Source organism: Erythranthe guttata, chromosome 12 (genome assembly GCF_056151865.1).
Source record: "Erythranthe guttata isolate IM_541 chromosome 12, IM_541, whole genome shotgun sequence".
In the NCBI taxonomy this organism is placed as follows: Eukaryota; Viridiplantae; Streptophyta; class Magnoliopsida; order Lamiales; family Phrymaceae; genus Erythranthe; species Erythranthe guttata.
Window position 1 is genome coordinate 4,296,628 of NC_142544.1, and position 22,158 is coordinate 4,318,785.

The 22,158-nt window shown below is 32.4% G+C and overlaps 2 protein-coding genes across 4 annotated transcripts; both read left to right on the forward strand.

The window, feature by feature from the left end:
• Positions 1-2,530: 2,530 nt before the first annotated feature.
• LOC105965645 (histone deacetylase 19) lies at positions 2,531-8,318 on the forward strand. Of its 3 annotated transcripts, XM_088826937.1 has the most exons (10): positions 2,531-2,696; positions 3,120-3,141; positions 3,732-3,820; positions 3,926-4,544; positions 4,854-5,294; positions 5,542-5,772; positions 7,141-7,266; positions 7,385-7,453; positions 7,652-7,736; positions 8,084-8,318. In XM_088826937.1, exons 4-10 carry the CDS (start codon positions 4,017-4,019, stop codon positions 8,119-8,121), a joined length of 1,518 nt encoding a protein of 505 aa, XP_088683063.1. In that variant the 5' UTR covers positions 2,531-2,696; positions 3,120-3,141; positions 3,732-3,820; positions 3,926-4,016; the 3' UTR covers positions 8,122-8,318. The 3 variants fall into 3 exon arrangements, with proteins under 3 accessions (XP_088683063.1, XP_088683062.1, XP_012845666.2); XM_088826936.1 differs by lacking the exon at positions 3,120-3,141 and having other exon boundaries at positions 2,560-2,696; XM_012990212.2 differs by lacking the exons at positions 3,120-3,141; positions 3,732-3,820 and having other exon boundaries at positions 2,565-2,696.
• Positions 8,319-14,130: 5,812 nt separating this feature from the next.
• On the forward strand, positions 14,131-16,407 carry LOC105959881 (gibberellin 20 oxidase 2). Its single transcript, XM_012984044.2, has 3 exons — positions 14,131-14,800; positions 15,043-15,364; positions 15,859-16,407. The coding sequence occupies exons 1-3, from the start codon at positions 14,205-14,207 to the stop codon at positions 16,159-16,161; spliced, it is 1,221 nt and encodes a 406-aa protein (XP_012839498.2). The 5' UTR covers positions 14,131-14,204; the 3' UTR covers positions 16,162-16,407.
• The last annotated feature ends 5,751 nt before the right edge of the window (positions 16,408-22,158 follow it).

Below are 22,158 nucleotides of genomic sequence, written 5' to 3' on the forward strand. Positions count from 1 at the left end.
GGTTCTAATTAGTAAATTTACAATTTGTTAGACAAACACTTTAAATCGAACAATTAATAAGTACAACATTCTAATTAGTAACTTGACAATTTGTAAGATAAACACTTTAATTTGAACAATTAATCAGTACAACATGCTAGGGTTACTATGGATCTGTGATTAGAATTCTAAATAGTAACTTGACAATTCGTAAGATAAACACTTTAATTCGAACAATTAATCAGTACAACATGCTAGGGTTACTATGGATCTGTGATTAGGATTCTAATTAGAAAATTGACAATTTGAATCATATGATTGTTTGTAATTATGTTTCTAAGTAAAATCAAATTGTTTGGGATAAACGGAATTATTCGAAATCAATAAAATAATCCGTAGAAAGTTCTAGGTTCCCTATGGATTTATTTGTAATTAGGGTTCTGCGGATTCGTAATTAGGGTTCTAGGTAAATTCTAGGCAAATTGTTTTTTTTTTTTTTTGATAAATAGTTACCATCGAGAAATTAATCCATACAAATTATAATAATGCAGATGTAATTAGGATTTTAATAAATTCGTATTAGGGTTCTAGTTCAATTCTCAATTTTAAGTAAATGTTTTTTTGTGAAATATAATCCAGATAATTAAGAGGTCAATCATAATTATTTAAATTAATAATGTCCTTGTTCCGAATAAAATTGACTAGGGTAATTACGTCAAAATGATAATTTATATTTAAAACGGATTTAAATTAATTATTTCAGTAAAATATAGTCGGGGTAAATTAGACAATTCGATATTAATCTATTTTATATTGGTTTGATAAAAAAAAAAATTGAATGATACTTCGGTAAAATGCTTCAATTTTTGTAACACCAGTCATGCTATTTTTTTAGGGTCCAGATTTAATTTTAGAAAATTAATGGTGATTGAAGCATATCTCATATAAGTTTAGAACACGGTGTATCTCATCCTAGACTAATCCTAAATAACTATCCACGAAGTATAAATATACATGGGTGTTTGTGATATTATATGTAGATCTAAGGTTCAAACCACCCAGCGTAAATAATCAGGTGTAACATCTAATTTATCAAATAATGTGTGTTGAAATCTATGTACGGTTAAACCCAAGAAATACATAATTCAGTAAATTTGCACACATAACGTAGATAGGGAAATTAGTTAAACCATATCAACCCTCGGTCAAAGGAAATTAGGTGTTACACCTGGTTATTTACATTGGGTGGATTTAAACGGCTGATTTACACAGTGTATGTCTGCTTAGTAAGTAATTATTTAATCAAATTTCAGGTATACCATCTAACTGCCCATCGCTCAACGTAACCAATAAAGAAATTAGACATAAATTAGGGGTAAATGCAATTTTTTTCATAAATTAAGTTAATGCATGTGCAACAATTCACAGATACTTGGTAATTCGGTCCACCATAAAATTCAACCGTAAATAAGGCAAAACTCATGAAAACAAGCTATTCGTGAGGGACGAACAAGCGAGTAGTGAGTAGATGCCTAGTGTTCTCGCGCAAAGCAACCGTCCAGGAGACGGTTGGCGAGCATCGAAACCTTAGCCAACTTGGTCGTTTGACAGCATTTAGCATTTAATGCACGCCCCATCATATTCATGTCACTTCAGAGAATATTTATTACTCTTGACACATGCAGTTAATAAATTGACATGATATAGTACATGCTATTGGAATGAAATTTGGGTTCCGGAGATATTTTTTACCGGCAATGATTAGACGGATTAAACTGATTTGAATGCAGAATTATAGTAAGTCCATCCCCTATGTAATTGTAATTGTATTTTGTTCTATAAACATAAAATAAATTCGTCATATAAGATGTTTAAAATTTCACGGTTTTATGTTGTTAATTGCTTGATCTCATTATATAATTCCTACTCAGAAGAAAGGAGTATCGAATTCCAACAATTTAACTCATGATTATATGTATGTGCAAAACTAAATTATTTTATGTCCAATTATTAATCATATATTGTACTGAAATTTCCAATTTTTGCCAATTTTAATTCTTCAAAATTCAATTTTGGATTGATATTTTTTATACCAAACTCAAAAATTTCAATTTTCAATTTTTTTTTATTGAAATTGGAACAAATAGAGATTTCAATTTTTCATTTGATTTTAATTTTTTAAAATAAGTAGATAACATTAAAAAAAATCAATATCTTTTTAACAGAAAAAAATTGCATTTGTAAAATCAGAAAATTGAATTTCACCGATTTCGATCCTAAATATTTGGTTTATGAACATTTTTTTTCCATATCAATTTCCCTAAACACTAGCTTTTACTCTTTTGAATTTGTTGTTTAATTTGTTTTCAAGTAATAATTTATTTTTTTTAAGAGAATAATTTCGATTCGATCCGTACGATTTCTACCTGCACAATGCATACAATCGGATTTTAGAAAATAAAGAGATTATTGAAGGAGAGAGAAATTAAACACTAAAAAAAAGGCAAAAAAGAAAATTGAAATAAATACAAAAGAAGAAAAAGTTGGCAACAACAAATGACAGTAATCTGGAATGAGCAGATTTCGATACATAACAAAATGCACACACTCATCATTCTTAAAACACACACACACGCACTCTCTCTCTCACACACTCAACCTCTTTCTCTCTCTATACACCGATTCACTGAGTCTGCGTCTCTCCGAGTTGGTTGCAGGTATATTCTTCCGTCTTTTCTCATTTGATTTCTTCATCCATTTTTTAGGGTTTATTTTTCTGCATTCAGAAAAAAAAAACAAATTGTGCTTCTTCTGAGTTGGGAATTGTTCTTTAAGATTCGAAAAGTAACGCCTGATGCATCAAATCGTCCAATTTAAGAAAGAAATTCGATTAATTTAGGGTTTTTTGTTAGCATTGAAATCATCAAAGACTGGATTTTTTTTAATTCTAGTTTTTTTAATTTTTAATTTGTTTGCATGCAAGAGTTGACAATCACGTGCAAAAAAAACATGATTTCTTTGTTCATTTAGTTCTTATGAATTACAGATCTCCATTTTGTTTATGTTTTACTGATTTCTTTTTTTCCCCTAAATCTTCTGTAATTTTTCATTGGATTCTCTCTGCCTACATCATCATGCAGCGGTTGATGCTATTAAATTTAGGTTTTTTTGGCATCTCTCTCTCTCTCTCTCTCTCTCTCTCTCTCTCTCTCTCTCTCTCTCTCTCTCTCTCTCTCTCTCTCTCTCTCTCTCTCTCTCTCTCTCTCTCTCTCTCTCTCTCTCTCTCTCTCTCTCTCTCTCTCTCTCTCTCTCTCTCTCTCTCTCTCTCTCTCTCTCTCTCTCTCTCTCTCTCTCTCTCTCTCTCTCTCTCTCTCTCTCTCTCTCTCTCTCTCTCTCTCTCTCTCTCTCTCTCTCTCTCTCTCTCTCTCTCTCTCTCTCTCTCTCTCTCTCTCTCTCTCTCTCTCTCTCTCTCTCTCTCTCTCTCTCTCTCTCTCTCTCTCTCTCTCTCTCTCTCTCTCTCTCTCTCTCTCTCTCTCTCTCTCTCTCTCTCTCTCTCTCTCTCTCTCTCTCTCTGACTCTCTCTCTCTCTCTCTCTCTCTCTCTCTCTCTCTCTCTCTCTCTCTCTCTCTCTCTCTCTCTCTCTCTCTCTCCCTCCCTCCTTTAATTTATATGTATCTCCGCAGATCCCCTTTTCCAATTGAAGAAACTAAAAAAACTAATAATTCCATTAATTATTTATTTTTGAAATGTAGTTTGCTATTTTTCGAAAATCGAAGCTCGAAAAGGGAATCGGGCGAATCGGACTGTGTAATACAGTGAAGGACAGTGCAAGTAGTCTTGTGTAATGCATTCTTTCCATGTTTAACTATCTTCATTTCAAAACCTAGTAATTAATTAATTTTTTTTAATTGTACTCATTCAGTTAGACTTAATTCGTCCTGTGCAGATTTTTCACCATATCGTGCGAGTTCGTGCGTTTAAATATATTCGGTGTTCTTTAATACATACAGTGCAGTTCAAGCTCGATTTTTTTTTAAATGGATATCGGAGGTAATTCTTTAATATCCGGATCGGACGCAACGAAAAGAAGAGTGTGCTACTTTTACGACTCGGAAATCGGAAACTACTATTACGGGCAAGGCCACCCAATGAAGCCGCACAGAATGAGAATGACACACGCCCTTCTTGCACAATACGGACTACTCGAACAGATGCACGTCTTAAAACCTAACCCTGCTCGAGAAAAGGATCTATGCAGATTCCATGCAGATGATTACGTGGCGTTCTTGAAACGAATCACGCCGCACACGCAGCAAGAGTACATGAGGCAGCTCAAGAGATTCAACGTGGGCGAAGACTGCCCTGTTTTCGACGGGCTTTATTCGTATTGCCAAACTTACGCGGGCGGGTCGATCGGTGGGGCCGTTAAGTTGAACCATGGGCATTGCGATATCGCCGTTAATTGGGCGGGCGGGTTGCACCATGCCAAGAAATGCGAGGCTTCGGGTTTTTGCTACGTGAATGACATTGTGCTCGCCATTCTTGAACTCCTCAAGAATCACGAGGTATTAATTGCGTTTTCGTTTTCCTTCAATCCAAACAGAGCCTAAATATTGAAAACGCGATGCTACCCAACATTAATGATGATTCTTTTTTATTATTATTATTATTATTATTATTATTATTATTATTATTATTAATTACAATAGAACCTCGATAAATTAATAATTCGCTAAATTAATAGTTTCTCGCGGTCCCAACCTGGTGAAAAAACGTGTTAAATTATTAACTCGATAATTTAATAATTCGCTAAATTAATAGAATTTCCCTTATCCCGACTGTATTAATTTAGAGAGGTTTCACTGTAATTGCAGCGTGTTTTATACGTCGACATCGACATTCACCACGGGGACGGTGTAGAGGAGGCGTTCTACGTAACCGACAGAGTAATGACCGTCTCGTTTCATAAATTCGGAGATTATTTCCCGGGTACCGGAGATTTTCGAGATATTGGATACGGAAAGGGGAAATACTATGCGATTAATGTTCCGTTAGACGACGGAATTGACGACGAAAGCTATCAATCTTTATTTAAGCCGATAATGAGTAAGGTTATGGAAGTATATAGGCCCGGAGCGGTTGTGTTGCAATGTGGGGCCGACTCTTTATCGGGAGATAGATTAGGGTGCTTTAATCTCACCGTTAAAGGTCATTCGGAGTGCGTTAAGTATATGAGATCTTTTAATGTGCCGCTTCTTTTGCTCGGTGGCGGCGGTTACACTATACGTAATGTCGCTCGATGTTGGTGCTATGAGGTATACAGTAGAACCTCGATAAATTAATAACCTCCCTTAAATAATAGTTTTTTCTGATCTCGACTCGGTAAAAACCTACTAAATTATTAGTTCGATAATTTAATATTTCGCTAAATTAATAGAATTTTGCTAGTCCCGACTGTATTAATTTATTAATACTTGATTTTTATTAATATTGTCACTTTTCGGTTTACGTCGAATGATTAATATTTGATTTTTTTTATTTTTGTTTTAATTTAAAAAACAGACAGGAGTGGCACTCGGAGTTGAGGTTGATGACAAAATACCAGCACACGAATATATAGAGTATTTCGGTCCCGACTATAGTCTTCATGTATCACCAAGCAATATGGAAAACAAAAATTCTCGTGAAATGGTCGATGAATTAAGAGCAAGAATCCTCAATAATCTTTCTAAACTCGAGCATGCTCCAAGTGTCGAGTTTCAAGAGCGGCCACCTCATACTCAACTACCAGAGGTTCGTAAAAACATAAATATATTGTTCTCTCGATTTTGTGTTTTTCGATTTATTTTCCTTGAAAATTTACGACATGATACTATAAATTTTTTCCACTTTGATATTTATTTTTTCCCGTTCCATTATCTATATTCTTCGTTGAGTAACAATCATTTTGTCACTAAATTTGCTCGATCTAGTTATATTTGCATTCCTTCTCAAGACAAATATTCAATTAGATATCCAATCAATTTCAATAGTCACCAGCTAACGATCCATCGAGTTTAGGGATTTATTGTAATTATCATAACATAATCGTGATTGAATATTCTTTAACATCATAAACTTATTACTAAATTGCAACATAAGTTCCAGAAACATATGAGCAACTCTATAACATATAAACAAAATGATTATAGCATATATAGAAAAGGAAGGAAAAGTAACAAGTACCAATAACTAACGGGTTTTACGAAGGAACTCATATTTTTACGATTTCTTGAAACTTTTATTCGTCTTCTTTTCGAATCTATGACAAACCATTTTCTACAACTCCGGAACAATTTGGTTTTTTTACGAGAAAGTATATAGAGAAAGGGAAAAATTCTTTATCAACTATTTTTCTTTATTACAAGTCTCGTTTTATATAGTTGTAAAGTAGAAGTTCAAAGGTTTTATACAATCTCGCGTAGTTGAATCGTTTAAAAATTTGTCGAGATGCACTAAGACTATAGTTTTAACTCACTAGTGTCTCTAGTTATATAAAACACTCTATATGACTAGACTTGCCATCCGATATCGTTAAAATACGGCTACCCTAATTTCATTAATTCAAACTTTATTTAAGCATGTTTGTTATTATGTATATATTTTTATAACATTACTAACTAACCGATTCGATTGCAAATCGGCGAATATTCAATTGAGTTGACCAGGAACATTATTTGGTAATTATAAATTTGATGAGAATCAACAGTAAGTAGTTGTGTATATATTCCTTAATCGTGTATCATATATCCCTCGATACTACTCTGCATACTTACACCATGTGAGTGTGTAACGAGTGTCAAATACACACATCCATTTACGGATGTGCGTACTTTTACGTGTATAAGTGAACGGTGGATGCACATGGCGTTCACATTTTCCGCGCATAGCATCTATCGGAAATGCACACATGGTGCGCATTTAACATGTGCAGTATTTGTACCTTCTAGAAATTTTTTTTATCAATATATTCTATTTGATATTTAAAAAACAAACGAGATACGATTCACAGAGTCGTACAATGTAGTTGTTATATTTGAAATACTTTCTTCATTTTGTTTTAATATAAAATAAAATGTAAAATGTTTAATAAATTCGTTTTGTCGTAAATGGTTCTCACAGGAAGATGAAGGTAAAGAAGGTGCTATAGATGAAAGGAAGCATCCCGATTTCGATGCTGACGTGGACAACAAATCTAGTCCGGGCAGGGTGCAGATGGACATTGTTGAACCAGAGGGACGAAATAAGGTATATTCCGTTTTCTTTAGTTATTTTATAAAATAATTTGTCGAAACACATGGCTATAAATATTTATACAAATATTCTTGCATTTAATAGTATAACATCGTTTCTTGCGTTCTTTCAGGATGATATGGTTGTAGACGAGCTTGCCACACCGGTCGAGTCTACATGCATTGAGGAGACAGGCCCAAAGGTAAATAAAAATAAATAAATAAATAAATTTGCTTAATTAATTATATTTTACAAATTTGTATAATAAACAATATATGCACATCATAAACGCGTCACATGCACTTCATAAACGTGTCGTATGCGCATAATGCATATAAGATTAATTTGTATTATATACAATCTTGCCGAACAGCTTTGTGTAATTTGTATTGTCTAACAGGACTCTGTCGTATATGCGGAAGAAGATGCTGCCACGCGTGTTAACGTGGAGCAGCAGAACTCGGTAAAATTGCAAGACGAGGCTGGTAAGACTGATCTGCTGCATTGATTTATTACTAAAAATTCTTTAAACTCGATATAATAGTAATTATGTATATGTTGTATTTTAGTTTATGCCAAATTGAATTATGTGATTCCGAACTTTAATTTATCAAGAAGAATTTGTGGTACTCTGTTTCTACGTGTATATTCCGTGTATGTGCCTTGTGTGTGCATGTTGTGTGTGAGATCGTATACGTGTATACGTCTACGTTCGATATAATTTTAATTTAAGTAACTTTATTATTTAGTGATTCAATTCAGCAAGAATTTAGTATTTGTATTACTTAATGCACTGTTGTGCGTATATATGATTTGATTTTATATTTTTCAGATACCGAGGCGAAACTTAGGTTCTTGAAGATCGATTGATCTTCCGAGTGCCAGGTGGAGTTGATGATGGAAGATCAATCCGAACTTGCTATGTTATTTCTTCCTCAGCAATATATATACAGGATAAACTTCAACGTTATGAATGTACTATTTCTTATTAATTATAACTACTCGATTATATGTAGATGTTTTTATGTTTCGTTTTGAGCATTAATTAAGTTTTAAGAGTTTTATTACATCTCGTCGAGTGAATTATACAATATTAGTCGATAACGAGTTTTTTTGGTTGATGAACTAACTATGTATATGGTGATTAGAAGTATAGATTACTACATTTATCATCCATCTCGGATTTTCTATTACATTTTTTTTGTATTGTACAATGTTTGTACATCGTATGTACCTTGTATGCGCCTCGTATGCGCTGACTCTGTGCATTGATGTCGGGGGATTTATGTGTATTTTAAGAACGAAATGTGCGCATTTTATTCTGCTATTTTGAAAGCTTAGTGATACGCTTAATTGGGCCTCCAACAGTCCCATTATTCACTCTATATTGGGCTGAGAAATTAATATAATAGATTAATAGCCCAAAGCTCACTGAAAAAAGGGTTTGGGCTCATTATATTAATTAGGGCTTAAATTAGAGTTATACTCTAATTATGTGTCATTTCATTTGCATCCATAATAAAATTTAATTTAAAATTTTCTCTCTCATTCAATTATTGCATCTATACAACGTTTGTCCAGTGAAATACACTGGATAATTATTAACCACTGATGTGGTGAAATAGCTTCCCACCTATATAGCACAAAAAGTCGAAAATTTCAAATTCGTAACATTTTCGCATTTCGAGCATATTTAGTGTGCGACACTTTCCGGACACCTTAAGGGCCATTTTGCAATTTCTAAAAAGTTAGAAAAATGTTTGAATAATATATTTTCCAATATTGATTGTTGCTTCCCTAATTATTTACATGATTTTGATGATCAATTGTAAATTGATAGTTGATAATAAAATTTATTTTGAATATGTTTGTATAAAAATGTATAAACAAAATTTTATATATAAATAAAATTTTATTATCAACTCTTAATATTTATACGATTCCTCTGAGTTCCCGTATCTCTAATTTTGGGACATGCTGTTTTCTCGTATCCGTTTCCCCGTTTCCTATACTCTTTATATTTATACGATTCCCCTGAGTTCCCGTATCTTCATTTTTGGGACATGCTGTTTTCCGTATCCGTTTCCCCGTTTCCCTGGCATCGTCGTTTTCGTGTCCGTGCTATAGTTTCCCACTAAGCACACGCACACATGAGTGTGTCGGATTATGTTCAGATCAACGGCATCAAATATACCTGCAAGAAACGGACAAAGGGCTATATCAAAATTGAGAATAAAATCATCTCGGGATTTATATGATAATATCCATTTTCTTCACGAATGCACGTGCTCTAGTTTTTTTTTTATCTATTCTCAGCAAACTATAGCAGCTTTGATGAATCCAAATTTTTTTTTTTTTAATTTGTAATTTTTTTAATTTGGGTTTGCAGAAAAGGACAAATCTTGAAAAAAAAAAAATCAAAGAATAAAATCTTCATACGGTAGCTAAATTAACAAAAAAAAAAAGTGTCACGTGACATGGGCGTGGTACACTGGTGGAAGTACAGATGTATGCAGCATGAAATACAGACAAATTATTATTGGGAATAAGAAATCTGAGTTCCCAAACAAAGTTAATAGATTGTCTCTGTCTTATTTATTGGAACTTGAAAACTGGCTTTGATTGTGTGCTAAAACTGTGTTCTGTTTGATTACCAATTTGTATTCTACTGCTTCTGAGATTCATGAACATACTCGAAAACACTCCCAAAATTAATCTTATATTAAAAATAAACCCACTTAGATATGTTTTAATAATGAATATCCACTTGTTATTGGGTGGTGATAAATGCACGACGAGTTTCAATAATTAAAAACTAATATATATCCCGTCTTATTTTGTCAAAATGATGAATACAGAACGAGTTTTAGTAAATATAGGGCATTTTTGAATTATTTAGTTTTATACTTATTGACTTGTAAATTGTGGTGTATCAGAAATTACAATTTTTGCATCCTCCAAAAATAATGAATCCATGTTCTTGGTGATTAATAATGATTAATGGTGTGATATTCTTCCAAAATAATGACGATGGAGACTTATAAATAAAAAATAAGACCATATATATTAGGTTTTGAATTTTTAAATAAAGTGTCCACGTTTACTAAAACTCTGCATGTGATATTCTCCCAAAATAATGTCTTTAAAAAATTCAAAAAAAAGGGATTTAACAAAATAAGATGGGATATGTATTAGCTTTTGAATTTTAAAAAAAATGTCATATATTTACTGTTTTCAAATTTTCGATGTACCGAAATTTCGGTTTACGAAAATTTCGGTACAGTTCTTGTTTTACCGAATGAACACCCATAAACATAAGAATAAGAAGTCAATACTTAAAAATTGGGGTTTTTTTATAAAATTACTTTTAAAAATCAACTATAGATCTCTAATTCTTTATCAAATAAATTTTGCTAGAATTCCAATAAAAAATGGCATATTACAAATAAGTCCGTCAGAGGATACTTATTCATAAAAGGGTTCAGATAAAATTTTTTTTTACAAAAAAGTCCATACATTGTCCAGAGGTGTGTAAAAGACTAAAATAGCCCATCACAATTTAATATGCTATAATTTCATCATTTAATTTAATTTAACCTAAATTTGACCCAAAATTTCACAAATTATTCAATTTTGACCCAATACCCAATTTTGAGTATAATTTCGGCCGTCGCCGCCGTTGACCGTTGGTCTCCAGAGTTGACTTTTTTTCTTTCTTTTTTTTTCTTTTTTTATCTTTAACATATTTTTGCTCCGTTTAAACAACAATATTGTTGTGGTTGAAAGTCATATTATTATATTACTGTTAAACACGGTAATATTAACTATACTACATTTTAACATAGTAATATTGCTATATTAATCTCTAGCACGGTAATATTAACACACAAAAAGTCGTTATTATTGTGTAATAGAGTAATATTAATATGTTGACCGTTCAACAAAGTTAAACATAATAAAAAGTCAAAAGAATTAATATTGACGTGGATGACAGTAATACTATTGTCATCCACAGTAATATTACCGTCAACCACAATAATATTATTGTGTTTACAGTAATATTACAATAGTAGACAGTAATATTATTACGTTAATCCGTCAACAACTCAAACAAAATAAAAAAAGTCAAAATAAATAATATTGATGTGGTTGACAATATTATTATTGTGTTTACAATTATTTTACCGTCAATGACAGTAATATAATTACGTTGACTTATCAACAAATCAGAAGAAAAAAAGCCAAAAAAATAATAATATTGTCGTTAACTATAATTGTACTGTCAACGTTAATGTACTGTCCACAACAGTACAATTAGTGTCAGTGACAGTATAATTACTGTTAATGACAGTACAATTACGGTCAACGTTTAGCGGCGAGCGTAGAAAAAACGAATAAAAATTTTAGGAAAAAAAATAGTCAACGCCGAAAACTGACTACGGAAAAAGTAGACATGACAAAAAAATCGAAAAAGTCAACACCGGAGACCGGCGACAAAAAATAATTTTAGAAAAAATAAATAAAAAAGGTCGAAATTTAATTTTTGTTGTCAAAATTGATTAAATTGGGATTACAAATAAGAATAATGAGTGTAAAGGGTTGGGGATAATTTTGTCATATACATTAACTTTTACTTTATTTATTAATACATGTTAAAAGGATGGAGCTTATTTATGAAAAAGATATAACTCCTGAAACTAAAATAATAAAAATAATTGGTCAGAACTTATAAAAACCTCAAAAAAAGTGTGAAGCCGCGGATTGGATTTTTACAAATTGACCAAGTGTCGTTAACTATTAGAAAAGATTCTCAAACAAATAATATTTTAATTTTTAAGAGACCTTTGGTGGAAACAAGTATATAAGAAAATGGTATAAAGAAGAGAATAGACCTTGGGTGGAAACAAGTATATGGGCGATTTGTTAAACTTTCATTAACACTAATACTCTTTTAAATTAGAATAATGAGACTTTAACATTTTACTAAAAGTCTTTCAAACAAGGTCTTCTTCTCCAACATTCCAGCCATTTTTGCTGCAACCTTTTAGATTTGTTTCACTCCCGCTCCAATCCCTATTATTGCCGTCACCGAAACCCTTCAATACACAGTTATAAACACGAGCACACACCCACATAATGACACATACACCAGACAGAGTGACTCACGCACATGCACACTCACACACGCACAATAGTCGTTTGAAAAATCACATCAACGTATTTTGTTAATTCACTTTGTTTAGCTACATTATTTGGGAGAGAGATGATTGTAAATATATAAGTATTCCATGGTAGATGACCATTAAACATGACTAAGTTCCATAACTAAACTCAGTAACTAAGCTATCTGTGTAATACTTAGTTTGAACTCTTTAAATAAGATCTGAATAAATGATCTTTAGCAAATTGTAAAATATCGCATGCCCTTTTAGCTATATAAAAATTTCTAAAGGTGGAGCAGCTAATTTCCCCTTAATTTTTTATTTTTTTTTGTTTTTTGTTTTTTTACGAAAGAACCCGCAGCAACAGATGGGCATTAGTAAGCTTTGCTCCTATATAATAGTTCGTGCGATATAAATTGCGGAATTCCTATGTGACGAGATCGATTTAGAAAATACTGACAGAAGAAATTGAATTCGTATAGTTAGACAGTAACTCATATTTCACCAACTAGACCAGTGTTCGGATAATTAATAAATATATATATATATTTGTTTTGTAGGAAGAAAGTGAGGGTGAAGGGATAAAGGGCGTCACGTCCCACTTGTTGTTGGCATTGCTAATAAGCTTCCAAAACTTATCTTTCAACCATTCCCAATGGGCGGCCTTTGCCTTTTTGTCTTCTCACTCCTCTCTCTATCCATCTCCAATACTTTATTACTATTTCCATATCCAGTCCGGGTATTTTCAGTAAAGTGTCATTTTGACCCCTTCAATTTTATTGTTTCTTGATTTTCAGATCAATTATTCGAATCTTTGCTATAAAAAAATTTACAATGCACGAACCATGTTAACGTGTCATGACACAAATTAATCTTAGTGTCACCCTTCAAAGTGCGAAACATTGAATTAAACCATCACCAAAAAAAAAAAAAAAAAAAAAAAAAAAAAAAAAAAAGAAAGAAAAATAAATGCAATAGGGTAAATTACACCTACACCCCTGACGTATGCTAAAATAACTTTAAGGTCCATGTGGTATCGATAATTACAATCACCCCTCTGAAATATTGTTAGAAACTCTAATGGGATAATGCATTGGATACGTGATTCAGATAAATTTCTAATGGACTATTAGTTTCAGGAAGTGGTGGAGACAACATAGAGTTAGGGGTGATTTAAGAAATGTTGGGGGAGCCATGTCAGCCCTTAACTCTACGTTGTCTCCACCACTTCCTGAAACTAATAGTCCGTTAGAACTCTATCGGAATAACGTATCTAATATATTATCATGTTAGAGTTTCTAACGATGTTTCAGTAGGTGATTGTAATTATCAATACCATAGGGATCTTAAAGTTATTTTAGCATACCTCAGGGGTGTAGGTCTAATTTACCCATTGTAATAATTAAAATTATATTGTTTAAAAACTAATGAAAAACAAAAGTATCTTTGTCAAATTGGTTTTTGACTAATCAAATTTGTCAAGGTAAAAAGTTCTAATTTAATTAACTCAAACAAATATTGATATTATCTAGTCATTCTAGTGTCATACTCTGAGATTACATCAATCAAAAGTCACAATAGGATGAACTTAGCAAAATATGCAACTAATTAATATTTTCAATTTCTTTCTTATCACTACCTCTGTCATGAAAATGAACACTTGTACTTTATTTTAATAGCCAAAGGGCCCTTTGATTGTTCTTTGCTCTCACAAACCCCACTAACACTTTCAATTTTGGCACTATAAATACCCTCTCTTTTCAAGTCACAAATCCTTCAAACAAACAACATATGTACAAATCCCTCATGGACTCAAGTACCTCAACTCTCCTTCTTTGTCCCCCACTTGAACTCCTCAAAAAAAATAGAGATAATAATAATAGTAATAGTAATAATAATAACAATGGCGTTCTACTCTTCGACACGAACCTCCTCGAAAAACAACAAAATCTCCCCACACAATTCCTTTGGCCTAACGAGGACTTAGCCTACGCAGCTCAAGACGAGCTCACCGATCCACCGGTGGACTTAAACGGCTTCTTAAACGGCGATCAAGAATCGACCGATCGAGCCGCCGCCCAAATTAGGGCGGCGTGCTTGAACCACGGTTTCTTCCAAGTCATCAACCACGGCGTCGACGGAGCTCTAGTTAGCGCGGTGCATGACGAGATGGACGCATTCTTCAACCTCCCCTTGAGCAAGAAACTTAGTGTGAAGAGAAAACCAGGCTGTCTTTACGGCTATTCGGGCGCCCACGCCGATCGGTTTTCTTCCAAGCTACCGTGGAAGGAGACGCTCTCCTTCACTTACGAGCACGCAAACGAACCGCAGCTTGATGTGGTTAACTACATCAAATCTTCTCTAGGGCAAGAATTTGAAGAATCAGGGTGAGATATATATATATATATATATATATATATATATATATATATATATATATATATATATATATATATATATATATATATATATATATATATATATTGCATTATACATAATTTACATTTCACCATTTTCATATACACTAATACAAGAATTAATGAAGTTACTATATATATATATTACCCCAATTTTCTTGATTGATATTGCATGATAATAATAAAAAAAAAATCTTTTTCTTGTTCTTTAGGTATGTTTATCAAAAATATTGTGAAGCAATGAATAATTTGTCGCAAGTAATATTGGAACTCTTGGCGATAAGCTTAGGCGTCGATCGGTTGTACTATTGCAAGTTTTTCGAAGACGGTAGATCTGTAATGAGGGGGAATAACTATCCACCTTGTAGAAACGCGGGCCTCACCTTTGGCACCGGACCTCACTCCGACCCTAACTCGTTGACTATACTCCATCAAGATCAAGTTGGAGGGCTCGAAATCTTTTCGGACAACAAATGGCGAGCAATTAAACCTCGTCGCGACGCATTTGTTGTCAACATTGGAGACACATTCATGGTATAAATTTTTTTCACTATATATCCATTTCTTTTTTTTTTCTCTATATTCAAAGGTTATTATTGTATATTAATTAACATAATTTCATGGTATGTATGCATTATTATTATTATTATTATTTCCCTTAAAAAAATTAAAAATATCTTTGGTGATTGAATGATTAAACACATGAGTTCAACCAGAAAAAAACAATTTTGATGAGGTGAAGCATTAATAATGAGTTCAATAGGTAAAACAAAGATGGGACAACATATCCACCTTTTTCTACTTCTACTTTTTTTGGCTATTTATTCGACAGCATAGGGCAAGAGGGGGTCATGGCCCCCATTGTTTCTAAAAAATCTAGAAATTTATTATTATTTCTTTAGTATTATTTATTGGTCTTCAGAAAGATAAAATTCTGGTTCCGTCACAGTCGATCAGTCTATTTACTACACACATTTTTCAATTAATCTTATTGTATATATAGTAATTAAGTGTGTGTGTGTGTGTAGGCATTATCGAATGGAAGGTATAAGAGTTGTTTGCACAGAGCAGTGGTGAACAAAGAGAGAGTGAGGAGATCAATTGTGTTTTTTGTGAACCCGAAAGACGACAAAATAGTGAGGCCCCCACCACCACAAAAAAGAAAGGATATAAATGTAATTATGAAGAAAGAAGAAATGGAGGAAAGGGTGTATCCAGATTTCACATGGTTGGATTTGCAAGAATTCACACAAAACCATTACAGGGCAGACACCACTACCCTCCAAAACTTTGTCCACTGGCTTTCCTCCAACAAACAAACACAACCTTAAAATATTAATTATTAGTGTTTCTTGGTTTGTCTTTTTCTTTTTTTTCGTTTTTTTCTTTTTTTTTTTTTTTTTTGTTAAATAAATTATCATGGGTTACCTTGGTTTTTTTTTTTTTTTTTTTTCCTTCAATAAAAACATGATGATTTTTTTTTCATTTTTTTTAAATTTCTTAGTTTGTTTTGTCTTCTTTTGAAATTTCTAGTGTACTATTCTCGTTTGTACATAAATTGAACAGCAATTTTTTTTGGGATTTTGTTGATTTTTATTTAGTGTAATTTAATCTTATTTTTCTGCCTTTTAATTATATTTATTTATTATTTTAGTTCAAAAGATACTATAAAATAGATAATAAACAGAGCAAAATGTCAAAATACATTTATGCAAAACATAAAGAGGAAAATATATAGTTCTTATGTAGAAGAACAGTAGAATCAGTATGCACGAGTCCACCCTTGGGCAACGATCGATTCGATCCCCCCTCAATTGCAAACCTTCATATAATACCTATACATATTTATTTAGCATCCAAATTTTATTATTTAGCCCACTCAAATCTCAAATTAATGCAAGAAATGTCGTAATAGTTTTTTTCTTTTTTCCATTCCTATTTTCTGGTTTTGTAAAAAATTGGTCATAATTTTTTTTTCGAAGACAGCATCTAACCCACCTAAATCTAAATTAATGAAAAAAAAATTCTATTTTTTTCCCCTGTTTTCTGGCTTTATCGAAAAAAAGTCCTAAATTTATTTATGTGATGTACTAGATTGATGAACCCTAAAATTAGTAAACTTAAGTTAAATCCAACCAAGTGAAATTTACATGTTTAAGCTGACTCTGGTCAACACTAGCCCAATAAGACCTGACTTTGACCTGACTTACGTCGTTTGGGATCACTCATTTACATATTTTAGACCAATTTAACATAATTTTGACCAATCGAAAGGTATTTAATCCAGTGTGTGCCTACATCACATTATTTTAACTGATTTCTTTTCTATTATTTTTTGTTCTGATTTTTAATTTTCTTTTATATTTTTTTTTTTGAAAAACAAAGAGCAGTTTATATTATTGTCGCCAAATCGGCAGGAAGATCAAGAGCTTCCAGAGTATCAATATCCGATAAAGGAGCAAGAAAAGATAGTAAAAGAGCTAGAAAAGTCAAGTAGAGAAGTGATTATCGCCCCAAATGGAAGATGAGGGTCAACCACTTTACGTTGGATTGCCAAAATGATTTGTGCGTTATCGCCTTCGAGAATTACCTGCTGCCAACCACGAGCTAATGCGAAACGAACGCCCCCTAGTGCCGCCCGTGCCCTCTCCAACTTATTAATTTTCTCTTATATAACTTGTATTTAATTTTTTGTGTTTTTACATGATTTAGATTGATTTTTCAATTTGAATTACTTTAAATACTTTTGTCCGTTTTAACCGGTTTTGCAAACATTTAACACAGTTTTTGTTGGAAATAATCTGCTATGAACGTAAATTTGCCGAGGTGAGTTGACTCTGTCCTTAAGACGAAATTTCCCCGCAACGGTGCTAACGGATTAAATGGAAATCGTCTCCCAAGATACAACGGCAAGGCTTGGAATAGGAGCACTCCAATCCCAAGTACGACGAACTGTACTTTGTGTAGAACTTTTCGAGAGAATCTGTGAAGGGTAGGCTTAATATGCAGTAGGCTTATTTTGGATTTGAAGTGAGGAATTTTGGGAAAGTTAGGGTCTATTTATAAGGCTGGAAAAGTAGTGTCCTTTGAAGCAAAAGGTACATTTTGGTTGAATGGTTGCACCATTTTGAGTTGAGCCGAATAAATGTGATGAGTGAATGATTCAAGCCCATCTACATTAATCCACCGTGATCCCACTTTCCTTATATTTTGGACTAGTAAATTTTTCATTCACCACAAAATTGGTTCTAATCCAAAATTCATTTATATACTCAATTTAGACCGTATCGATAAAAAAATGTTCATGACTCAATTTTTAACCAATTTTCCCAACAGTTTTGACCTTATTGTTTTTAAATGAATCAACAAACCAAAACGAGTGAAATCGATCAAAAATGTGTTACATTGGAGAAAATAGCTTAAACCGATGTATGAATGTGTTAGAACGGTCTCCGTTATGAGTTAAATCGGCAAAAAATCAAAGTTGTCCTTAAGAAATATATTAAGGTTGTGTTTGCAAAAGTTTTAGAAAAGTTATATATATACACGAGAAAAGAGGTAAGTCGACTGCGAATCAAATTTGGATCCATGTTGGATTCTTGAAAATTTAGTTTGATTCACAAGTGGATCCATTATGAATCAATCCAAAACTTAGTGGAGATCACTCGATACTACTTCTATCACTTCAAAAGATACGGTTGTCTTAGATACCTATGCAGAATCATTTAAGCTATATTTCAAATGAAGTATTTAATTTGAAGGTAATAATTTAAAGGGTTAATTACACGTACACCCCTGAGGTATGCTAAAATAAATTTAAGGTCCCTGTTGTATCAATAATTACACTTAACCCCCTGAATCATAGTTAAAACCTCTACTGGGATAATGCATTGGCTACGTTATTCCGATAGAGTTTTATCGGACTATTAGTTTCCGGAAGTGGTAGAGACAACAAAGAGCTATGCGTGATTTAAGAAATGTTGGAGGAGCCATGTCACCTCATAACTCTACGTTCGTTGTCTCTACCACTAGCTAAAAGTAATAGTCCATTAGAACTCTATCGGAATAACGTATCCAATGAGTTATCCCATTAGTGTTTCTAACTATGTTTCAGGGGGTGAGTGTAATTATTGATATCACAGGGACCTTAAAGTTACTTAAGCATACCTCAAGGGTGTGGGTGTAATTTATCCTAATTTAAATTAAAATATGTCTATGTATTATAGTGGTGCATGTTGTGTCTCTTTATATATAACTAATAAACATCTACATATCACTAGAGACATTGAAAATACTTAGCAATAAGGAGAAGTATATTTTTGGTTTTAACAGAAGTCCCTCACTTCTAGGGGTGCAAGTTGGAACGGAAATTCCAGTTTTCACCGATTCCGATCCGAAAAGTTCCGATTTTGGAACAACTTTTTTCATTCCGACTTCCGAAATTCCGATTTCCGAATTTTTCCGATTTTTTTGGATTGGAATTGGAATTATATAAAATAAATTTGAAATTTCCGATTTCCGATCCGATTTGATTTCCGAAATTAATTCCGAAAAATTCCGATTTTTTTTCCGAAAATACACCTATAAATAATAAATATTATATAATATTTATTTTTCCGTAAAATACACCTATAAATTTTCTTTAAGGATTTTCACATAATGAATTGTTGTTAGAAAATTTATTTTGTGATTATTTTTATTTATTTTTTGAACTGAAATTTAGTAGTTTTTAGTTTTACTTTTATCGACATGGATGTTCTTATTTTTGGAAAATTATGAACATTTTAGAAAATTTTCACTAAGTTTTGAAATTTTTAAGCTTATGTGACTTCCGATTTTTTTCCGAAATTCCGAAATTTCCGGGCCTTTTGGAATTGGAATGAATTTTTAGATTCCGAAAATTTTGGAATTGGAATTGGAATTGATTTTGTACTTCCGAAACTTTTTGGAAATTTTCCGAAAAGGCTAATTCCGATCCGATCCATCCGACTTTCACCCCTACTCACTTCAAATGAAAAAAAACGGAAAATGACACTTTTCATCCCTTATGTTTGCACTAATTCCATATCTTGTCCTTCATGTTCTCAAAAAATACATTTGGTCCCTCATGTTTCAATAATATAATCATTTAGGTCATTTCCGTCAGTTAAGGCAATGATGCGCACACGGTTGATTCCACTAGTTTTAACAGAAAACTGGCGAAAATGACTAAAAATGTTGACTTTTTTAAACATGACAGACCAAATGTGTTTTTTATAGACATAGATGACCGAATGTGAAATCAATGCAAACTAGAGGAATGAAAACCGTATGTTTTCCAATTTAAAATTGTTAAAAATACCTTGACTAGGCTTATAAGCAAATTTTATGACTGTTATAATCTCATCTTTGCAATTGATGCGTGCCAAGCATTTCTGAATTTGGATATTCATAATTTGACGTCGTTTAAGCGCTCAGAAATGCATATTTTTTTCCTACTTTTGATTATTTTTGAAATTGTAGTAGTGTTTCGTAGGAAACTCGGATTTGAAATTCTTGAATAGAGTTGCTCTTACAATTTTAATTTTGATTACGAGTAAGCCTTCACTATATTTTTACCATTGATGGTAATTTTTTTAATTAACTTATAGGAAAAAAGATTTTTATTGCTGATTGACGTGACAAATAAAATTTATCTTTTTTTTTTTCAATAGACGATAAAACCTGCAGCCGCTCGTAGATCAGCTCGCAAAAGGTATGGAAAATATAAACCACACTAGATTAACCATATTTGACCAACTCGATCGATCAAGAAGAGATATAATAAGAAAGACTAATGACACCGCACTCTTTTACTCCACCAGCTATAAATTTTAATATACTTTTGGTTATATAACATTCCAATTTACAAATATAATACAATTTCCCCAACATTTAAAAGATGCTAACTTCTATATATGTTGAGCAAATCTAAGGCAGTGGTCCACTCACAGATATGAGCTGATGCATATAATTTATTGTAAGATGCATATAATTTATTGTAAGAAGTTCAATTTCTGACTTTTAGGGGACAAATGACTTAAGGACTACAAAATTTTGTCATGATTTTCAGACAAAATTAAACAATATCTGGGAAAATTAATTTTTATTACATGGACTTGAACTAGTTCTAGTCAACAATTTTTTTTATTTTTATTTATTATTATTTTTTTTTTTTATGAATTATGGTGTGGGTCATTTATGTTCTTCATAATGTGTATGTGTATAGTCTATATATATGACTGGTGCAACAAGATTTGTGTTTTTTGTATACGCCAAGGTAACGAAAAAGCTATACAAGATTCGGCAAAAATAAATATAATATGATTTGATTGTTGGATTCGAGTCTTCGACGACTCAACATGTTGCTTATGATAAATTTATTCTGGTATTATCTTTTCCCCCTGTATTATAGATAGCTTCTTAAATTATGTACAATTATAAACATTTATATTTTATATCTACTTACTCTCGAATCATGAAAACTAGCTACCATTCATTTTATCCGTCGCCTATCAAAATCGGACCCGATCGATCGATCGAACTGCACGACTCGAATATTTGGTCAGTCTAATTCAAAATGAAAAACTGAGTACTCAATTTTACTCGACCAACATGTTATGTTATCTTTACAATAAACCTTGTATGGCGCATACTACCTATGGTTGAACTGTGATTATGTAACTCAACATTGAACGAACATAGACATATTTGTTGCTCATCCAATTTAATGGAAAATATTTTTTGCTCTCGTTTTTATTGCTCCAGTGTGAAAAACGTAACTTTCATTGAGAATATATCGGGTTCAAGGCTTTGTGGAGAGACATCAAGTTTCAAGAGTTATCACAAGTTTGCTTCTTTTACAGAAAAAGACAATTGGTTGGTTTCTTTCGGAGAGTGGCTTAAAAGATCTGGAGAGGAGATCAATCCGCCGACTGAAGGGATTCAGCGTTGAAGAGAGTTCAACCGTGCGAAGAGGATCGAAGCCTGTTATAATCGAAGTCACTAGTTTTGAGTATTGCACAAGAAGGTCGTCAAGATAAAGATGGAGTCTTTAGTTTATTGTGTAAGTCCTTTATATTATTGTGCTTGTAAAACTAAGATAGCGAAAATTCATTTTCGCAGATACTTGTCAGTCGATGTAGGGTACAATTGTATCTGAACCACATTAATTAATTTGCGTTTCTTTTAATTTTGTTTCTACGAATTGTTACAACACTTTACGCAACAGTAACGAAACTGAATCTGACGCATATAACTAATATTTGCACAAAATAAATCTAACAAAAATGAAATGGGATTTCATTTCT